The sequence below is a fragment of the Apodemus sylvaticus genome, chromosome 3, assembly GCF_947179515.1.
Source record: "Apodemus sylvaticus chromosome 3, mApoSyl1.1, whole genome shotgun sequence".
NCBI lineage: Eukaryota > Metazoa > Chordata > Mammalia > Rodentia > Muridae > Apodemus > Apodemus sylvaticus.
Window position 1 is genome coordinate 147,909,194 of NC_067474.1, and position 9,160 is coordinate 147,918,353.

The window sequence follows — 9,160 nt, forward strand, 5'->3', positions numbered from 1 at the left end:
TGGATGAGGTGACATTCTGCAGAACTAGTCACCCGAGGGTAGATCCAGAGGAGGGAATATGACCTTTGCTGAGAGGGAGTATATATTCTAGAAGGCTCTTTAGGGACAGGTAAAAGGAGCTCCTATGTAATGTCATAATAGAAAGGTGTAGGTCCCAGCACCCAACTCCTGGCTTGCCGAATCACCAGCCCATTGGTGAGAAGAGTCCCATTCGAACCCCCTCCACTGTAACTGGTCTTGCCTGGGTTTCTTAGTGACAGCTCCTCAATGTTTGCCTGATCCCAGGTGTGCTATAGCCCTGGATGCTTGGATGTTCCCTCTGGAACGGGACTTTTACCCCAAAGCCAGGGGCCCTGTGTTCTTTATCAACGCCGAGAAATTCCAGACGGTAGAGAGCGTCAACTTGATGAAGAAGATATGTGCCCAGCACGAGCAGTCCAGGATTGTGACTGTCCTGTAAGTATCCTCCAAAGGCACTACCCCAGTGTCCTGTTCATTTTTGTCAGTCAGGTCAGACTCCCTCCATTTCTTCTAAGTTATCCAGAACGTTTCATATATCCACAGAACATCTGGATATCGCCAAATTCCCACATTGTAATTCCTGTAGCGTTTCATATGTCTCTTGTCTCTGCCTGGTTCCTCCCAGAGAGATTTCTTCAACAATCTGTGTGGATGCATGATAGGACTTACTCAGTACTTTCTGGAAAATGCACCAGTGCGTTGAGCCCGGGCAGAGTCCAGACATCTCTAGCCTCCTATGGGAGTTTTACTGGGTTTGGAAGACTGTGGATATAGTAAGGTTTGACAGTTTGAGGGGATGAGTAGAATTTCCATGGATATTTAGTTCACAGAGGTCATAAAAGTCATTTGTGCAAGCTGAGTCCAGTGATGAATGTTTGTAATCCCAGCACATAGGCAGTTGAGGCAGGGGGATGGATAGTTCAAGGCCAACCTGGGCGTCAACATGAGATCCGAACCAAATAAACCTCTTCGATGCTGGCTAAGTCAGGCACATTCTCTTTACCTGGTCACGGCTTTCTTTAGGAGCCATTTTCCCCGGATCAACAGGCTTTTGAATCTTGAGCTGTGGGCCATGTTGGAGGCGTGTGGAATTCAGGCAGGCCTGAAACCTCCCAGTCCTGCGCCTGTCCCACGCAAGCACACATGCACCAGTGCCTAGTGCTCGCCATGCACCCTGGGAATCAGCTAGGTCATGCCAAGCCCCCAAGTGCCAGTGCTGCAAGCAGTGGCTTCAGTGGCTTCCTCCCTTGGCCACCCTGGTCCAGCCCCTCCTCTTTCATCGTGATTCATAGCGTTGGAGGGACAGGACTACAGGGCCAGTCAGATCCAGTTACTTGTAATCTGTAGAGAAGGGGCAGGGCACACAACGGGGACCTAACTACAGCCAATGTATTCTATGGATACGCCTTTAATTCCAGCACTCAGGAGGCAGATGCAGGTGGACCTCCATGAGTTCAAGGCCAGCCTGCTCTACATAGTGAGTTTCAGGACAAGCCAGAGCTACATGGTGAGACTCTGTCTCAACCTCCCCACAAATTTTCTAGATGTATTAATTTTGTTATTTTATGCATACGAGGTTTTCCTGAATGTATATGTCTGCTGTCCATGGAGGCCAGGAACGGTGTTGGATTCTTTTTTGTTTGTTTGATTGATTGATTTTCAAGATGGTATGTCTCTGGGTAACAGTCCTGACTGTCCTGGAACTCACTTTGTAGACCAAACTGGCCTTTAACTCACAGAGATCTGCCTACCTCTGCCTCCCGAGTATGGGAATTCTTAAACCTGGAGACTTGTGAAGCACTCACTATGTGGGTGCTGGGACTAGAACCTATGTCCTCTGCAAAAACAAGGGATTTTAAGTGCTGAGCCAGGCCCACTATATTATTTTTTAAATCTAGTTCCGAATACTCAAGAAGCCAATATATTTATTATTCTACACACATTTTTCATGTGCTTTAAATAATACATTTTGAAAATCAGTTTGGGGCTGGCAGAATGGCCCAGCAGGTTAAGGCACCTACCATGAAGCCTGGATGCAGAGTTCTGTCCCTGAGAACAGTAAATGAATAGATCTAATTCTTAAAAATCTGTTTTTCTACACACCAGATGGGTGCTTTAGCCTTTGTATTTTTCCATACCACATTTATTTGAGTTACGAGTAATTTAGCTCAATGGGAATCCAGCAAGGATTTCACGTGTGAATTATATGTGTTTAGAGGGCAGAGAATGTAATGTAATGGCAGGATCTCTGCCTAGCATGTGCAAGGCCCTGGGTCAGTCTTCACTACCACGAATGAACAGATGAATGAATGAATGAATGAATGAATGAATGAGTGATGCCTTTTCAGGACTTAATTCAAAATCCATTTTCCATGCTCTCCCCACCATGATCATTGTGTTTCCTGCCTGTTGACCCCAGGGCAATTCTGGCAGTGGGGTTAAAGGTTCCGAGGGCCTCGGAGGTCTCTGGATAAAAGCTGTGGCATGAATGGAACAGTAGGTGTTGGGAAACTCCCCTCCCTCTCTCAGGTCCCCTCTAATGAGTTCGCCCTCCTCCCCTGAATTGTCAGGCCTGGCGAGCTAGGCATGGAGCCAGCTTCGCAGTTTCGCAGTCAGGCCCACCTTGGTTCAAACCCTAGTGCTGTTTGCTTGATGTCTCTTGGCTCCTCCTCAGATTCTATCACAGGGGCAAATAATTCCCGGGCAAGGTCGCTGGCAGTTACGCTGACACATAGTCAGCACTTTGCACACAGTAGGTGCTTGGCGCCTGCATTTAACCTCCACCCGCCTATGGGCGGTTTCTCTTTCTCTTTAGAGGAGCTGTTCATCGAAGTCAAACTGACTTCGCCTTTGTGACGGGCAACCTGCTTGCTAAATTCTTCTCCAGTAATACTCGTGGGACCTTGGACCCTTATGAAGGTCAGGAGGTCATGGTGCGGGCCATGTTGGCCTTCCTGCAGAAGCACCTGGGTAAGGAGACAAGTGGGGCTTATGGAGCACATGTGGGTCTCTGCAGTGTTCTGTTCTGTCCTGACATAACCAGGACCAAGGGGATTCATGGTAAATGGAAGGCTGACTGCAAGAGTGGTCAGCACAGCCTCACAGACAAATCGTTTCCTGAAGGTTTGCCCCTCTAGGCCCTGACTTGCTAGGTGAATGGTCTTGGCCTGATTGTTTAACTGTTCTGAGCCCTGGCTCCCTCGCTGTGAGAATACCCTATCTTTTCTTTACTCCACCACCTCGGTCCCCAAACCTACCACTTTGTGCATTGTGGGGTGTTTGTGGAAGTAATTGGCCAAAATGTATGGGAGTTTTTAAAAGAAACCGAGTATGGAAAGATTGTGACCGATATCGTAAGTCACAGACCAGCTATATGCAAGTCCTTTGAGGTCTCTGGTGTCACCTCTACCCAGAGAAGGTGTCTTTTCCGATGGACATGACAATCAGCTCCCCCAGTGGGACTTTGGATGCTAGAAGTGATTGTCTAGGGCAAGATGGCCCCGTGGGGGACACGGTGCTTGTGGCACAAGACTGATGACCCAAGTTCAATCCCTAGAACCCACATACAGGCCCAGGTGAGAACTCGGCCACAGAGCTGTCCCCAGACCCCAACACCCTCTGTGGTGTGTGCGCACATGTGCACACATGTGCACACACACAAATACTGCAAAAGGGAGTTGATGGTCTAATTAAACTTTTTTGGCCACGAAGATGACAATTTTAGTTTACCTCAAGAAAAAATAAAAGTGAACGTCTGTTTGTGAGGGGTCCCAGCCCAGTGGACTGCACTGTTCAGGGGCCGGGGTCAGTTGCAGGATGGGTTGGGTTTTTCTCTGTGCTTCCTCCTGTGGCTTCCTGTTTCCTCAGTTCCTTCCTTCCTTCCTTCCTTCCTTCCTTCCTCCCTTCCTTCCTTCCTCCCTCCCTCCCTCCCTCCCTCCCTCCCTCTCTCTCTCTTTCTTTTTGGTTTTTGGTTTTTCGAGACAGGGTTTCTCTGTGTAGCCCTGGCTGTCCTGGAACTCACTCTGTAGACCAGGCTGGCTTTGAACTCAGAAATCTGCCTGCCTCTGCCTCCCAGAGTGCTGGGGTTACAGGCGTATACCACCACACCCGGCTTCTTTCTTTCTTTCTTTGATCTTTTATTCTACCCCTGAAGCATCTGTTTCAGTCTCTACTTCCTCAGATCTAGGCTTAGTTTATGCCACCGATGACTGGGTCTCTCTCCTTGAGGGTTCACGTCTTCCTCTTCAGAACCCTCTCCTCACAGGTGTATTTGGGGGGCAGGCCTTGGCTGTGGTAACTGTTTACTATATGTTTATTATGATTCTTGCTTTTTTCTTTTTTCTTTTCCAAGACGAAAGAGTTTCTCTGTGTAGCCCTGGCTGTCTTGGAACTAGCTCTGTAGACCAGGCTGGTCTTGAACTCATAGAGATCTCCTTGTCTTTGCCTCCCCAGTGCCGGGATTCAAGGTGTGTGCCACCACCACCATATGATTATTTCTTGACATCAGACTCCCAAGAGAGATACTTGGGTCAGCCTATCTTTGCCTACCAAAACACATTGCTGGTCATGGTTCGGCCCCAGCCTGGAGCTCTCGTGGTCACATGACCCTTTCAGTGAAGTCAGCAGGAAGGAGAAGTGCCTGACCTCATGAGGGTGGCCCCTCACACGCCACTTTCATCAGGAGGCAGCCAGGCTTGTCCGACTGCTGAGGTTTGAACTCTAATTTGACAGCAAGATCAGATACCTCCCCTCCCCTGAACACACACACTCATGCAAAGGGTCATGCACATAAATGCATACACACACACACACACAAGTACACATGCATGCACATACCACATATACACGAGTACACACTCATATGTACACAAAAGGGCATACAGTACATACACATAAACATAAACACATACATACACACATGTCACATGCACACACAGGCACACACATCACATGCGCACACGTGCATGCACACAGCACAGTTGCTCTGGTTGTCACTCAAGCTGACCAGAGAAATCTCAGATCGCACATGGCAGCTTGTTAGGTATCTGTGGTCGCCTCTAATGTCCTCTGTTTATTAAGCTGATGTCCCTGGGACTTGCGGGTCCTTCAGTTCCCCATGTAGTTTATTAGTGTCTCCTTTGGGTGTAATTTGTCAGGGATTGTCTTTTTTTTTTTTTTTTTTTTTTTGGTTTTTTGGATTTGTTTTTTTTTTCGAGACAGGGTTTCTCTGTGTAGTCCTGGCTGTCCTGGAACTTACTCTGTAGACCAGGCTGGCCTCGAACTCAGAAATCCTCCTGCCTCTGCCTCCCAGAGTGCTGGGATTACAGGCATGCGCCACCACTACCCCCCCCCCCCCCCCCCCCGGCTATGTCAGGGCCTCTTTTAAAGAGAGGTGCCCTGGCTGGAACACGGGACACTAGACATGGTCTGGGCAGCCCGTGGTCCAGCAGGACTCCCCTCTCCGTGCTCTGGACAAGGCTCTTCCCCTGGATAACCTGCTACATTCCCATCTCCCACAACGTGTGCAACTCGGTTGGTTTGGACTGTGCTTGTGTTTAAGATACACGTGTCCTTTTAACAATGCATTGATGCTTTGAGCCAGATTTGTGTTTTTTTGTTCATATCTCCTCATTCCACCTTGCAAATCATGACCAAAGAGCTATTCTGACCCAAATTCAGAGATTTGTAGGGGCCTCACAGAGCCTTTTCTCCTGGCTGGAAGGGGTGGGCCCTTCTCCCGAAGTCGTTCCTGCTCCCTGCTCCTCAGCCCACACTTCCTGATTCCCTGGGCACATAGGAGCTCAAGATTAAGGATGACAGGGGATCCTAGGAATGGTGGCACAGGCCTTTAATCCCAGCACTTGGGAGGCAGAGGTAGGCGGGTCTTGGTGATTTGAGGCTAGTCAGGCCTACATAGAGAGTTCTAGGCCAGCCAGGGCTATATGGTAAGACTGTCTCAAAAAAAAAAAGTTGAGGTGCCAGGTGAGCCCACAATAGTGACCCTTTGGTTGTAGAGAGAGCCAAGGGGAGTTTCCAGCAGAGGAGCAGGTGGAGGGCAGCAGCCATGACTGTGGGAATTCTGCTGATGATTTGGTTGCTTATGCCAAGGGCACTGAAGCCACCAGGACTTGTCGCGCTCAGTAGCGTGGATGCATCATCTGTCCTGTCTGATTCTGAAGACGGCCCTTTCTGGTAGTTCTTTTATTAGTTTCGTTTTTAAAGGTGAATATACCACAGCTTAGAAGATTCCTGTAACCACTCATTATTATATCAAGGTTATCTGGTTACGGGATTATGCCATGCTGGCATGTAGCCTGGCTCTCTAGCTCCATGGCCCACGTCTGGTCATTGGTGTGCCAAGGCGTGGTGATATACAGCGGTGTCTTCAATTCCTCGGACCCACGTGGCAGCTCACAACTGCCTGTAACTCCAGTCCCAGGGGTTCTGACACATGCAGGCAGAACACCAATGTACATCAAACAAACAAACAAACAAATAATAAATATTTTGAAAGGGAAGATTTTTAGGCGACTTCATAGTGCCTTGTCACATGCAGAACTAAAATGGGCCAGAGCGGGCTCTGTAGCAGTTCTCAGCTTGTGCCTAATGCTTCCCGAGCACAGCGCAGCTTCCGCAGCTTCCGGGTCCCAGCGAGATCCCTGCTTCCTTCCTGGTGACAACCCACCTCTCTGTCCTTCACCTGCTCTCCTGGAAGAGCGCATGTCTACGCAGGCATGCATGCGCACACACACACACACACGCACACACACTCACGCACGCACGCACGCACGCCTCCAGCACCTCACCCCTCACCCCTCACCCCTCACCCCTCACCCCTCACCCCTCACCCCTCACCCCTCACCCCTCACCCCTCCCTGAATAGCTCTGCTTCCCACTTGCCCCAGCGCTTCCACATCCTCTGGGCGCCTGCCTGGGTGGACCCAGCTATCCCAATCCCTGGATCTCCCTCCTCAGCTGCCCAGGAGGCTGCCGGAGCCTGTCCCTTGTATATCCCGGGGACTCCTCTCTCCAGGATGCCCCACTGGCTCACAGGAACCACAGGCCCTGACTTTATGGTGGTTTGCCTCACCTTCCTTCCTGTTTGTGCCAATCCAGACCTGAAAGAAGACTATGATCAATGGAGCGGCTTCGTGGAAGGCGTCGGACCGGCGCTCATCCAAGGCGCCCCGCACTATCTGTCCTGTCTATAGGTCGCCTGAGCAGAGTTTCCACTTAGGAGCTGCCCAAGGGCACCTGCGACCTATCGGCGGGACCCTTTTTCCTAGATGGAGAAGGTGTAATCAGAGAGCTGATTGGGCAACTGGATGCTTTGCCCTTGGGACTGTTGATCTTAAATGAGTCTTAGAACAGATTGTGGATGATTCACTGGCTGATTGGGAAGCTGATTTTAGTTTGAAGTCAAGGACTCGCGACCCAGACTGGCTCTGAACGAACTACGTATTGAGGATGATTCTCTTTCTGAATGGCAGACATCACCACTATACCTGGCTTGTATTCACACTAAGAATCAGACCTACGTGAGCCACTGAGCCTTATGTGCAGAGGACCTGTTCTCAATAACAGTAGTCCCCACCTCTGTCCCGGGTTCTGTTTGCCTTAAGAACAGTGTCTACCTGCTCAGCCGAGTCCTCTCTTGGCTTGGGCCATTCCTACTGTTCTGACCATGCAGGTCACCATGTGGAATCCATACCAACAGGCGCCATTCCCTCTGTGCCGCCATCACCCCATAACCAGTCTTTTTGCTGTCCAGGCACACATCTCAAGGAAAACCCACTGGATCTGTGGGACCTACTTTGGACTGACTTTACGGTGGTTTGCCTGTAAAGGTTAGGCAGACCACTGTACTAACTGACCACATCCCCTACTCTTGGCGAGCTAACTTTCTTAGGGTGAACCAAGAGAGTAAGTCATGGGGTGGGACTGCCTGAGTCCCCTGTCCCAGGCGAAGCCCCATGGAGCCTGGATATGACAGCTTGATTGGGGAGCCCACTCTCTCATCTTGGGCACCTGTTGCCTCATGAAGCCAAAAGCCAGACTTTGGAAACCTTAGGGCTTCCAGCCCTGGCTGGTGCTCTCCACCTGCCCTCCCTCTCTCCAGAGTCTTCCCACCATATAACTAGAGTAATGGACACTTTGTACTGCTAAGCTCAGGGGCCCGTGTAGGCCAAACAGTGTTGTCCTCGGAACATTGCCACCAAGGAGCCCCTCAGAAGCTCAGCATCTTTGAGGTTTCACAAGTATATCTTGTCAGGACACATCCTGAGTAGGTTGAGATGGGCTGGGAGCGATCAGCGGAGCTGACCGGGCCACAGAGGATGCCGGGCTGGCCAGCTCAGCTCCGGGAATGTCCCTGGAGAGGTCTGACGTCAGCTTGCCTTGCCTCCTACTCAAACCAGGGTGCTTCAGTTGTCAGTTTTGTTTTATTTCTGTTTTTGGTTTTTTTTGAGGCCTTCCCCCAATTTAAGTCAAGAAACTGATCCAGTCTGTTTCATCCTGTTTCGTTGAATATTGGGGTTCATGTTGGCCTAATGGCAAGGTAGCCTGGGTGATTAAATGTGCATTTCTGAAGTCCCACACATGTGCTTTCTAATTGTTTGAATATTAAATGTTTCCTAGTCAGAATGACCCCTGTGATCTCTACCCTTCAAGATTTGTCGAAACATAATCACTGTATGAATAAAAGCCATCTACTCTGAAGTCACTGGCTGGCTTTCCATTTCTATAACCTGTGGAATTTCTTTCCAAGAGAGCACATACTGGTCTAAAATAGGGTCCTCTAGTCCCCCACATGGGGAGCGGGGTCACCACAGGCTACCCTAAGAAGATACTATCATGGGCTGGCCCTGGAAGCACTTGTGACCTCACTTTTACCCGAGATCCCAAAAATAATACAGGTGAGAAGCTGTGAGGGAGACAGGTCCCCTCTCCACTCAGCCCATTCTGCTAGCGGCCCTCGTGTCCGGGAGCACCAGACCAGGGAGATCCTCTTTCTAACAGAAGTATTCAATAAGTCACAGGAACAATAAGTCAGGCTGGCCCCAAAATTTTGCCTTTGTCTCCCAAGCAGGGAGACACCTGCCTTTGTCTCCCAAGCACAGGACTTAAAGACATGTACCAC

At 49.9% G+C, this 9,160-nt stretch overlaps 1 protein-coding gene across 1 annotated transcript in view; it reads left to right on the top strand.

The window, feature by feature from the left end:
- Pafah2 (platelet activating factor acetylhydrolase 2) overlaps positions 1-8,739 on the top strand; it is a 31,386-nt gene extending 22,647 nt beyond the window's left edge. Inside the window, exons 9-11 of the mRNA XM_052177689.1 lie at positions 286-456; positions 2,837-2,991; positions 7,138-8,739. Of these exons, the coding sequence (XP_052033649.1) occupies positions 286-456; positions 2,837-2,991; positions 7,138-7,232 (421 nt within the window). The 3' untranslated portion in view covers positions 7,233-8,739. The remainder of the gene's footprint in view (positions 1-285; positions 457-2,836; positions 2,992-7,137) is intronic.
- The last annotated feature ends 421 nt before the right edge of the window (positions 8,740-9,160 follow it).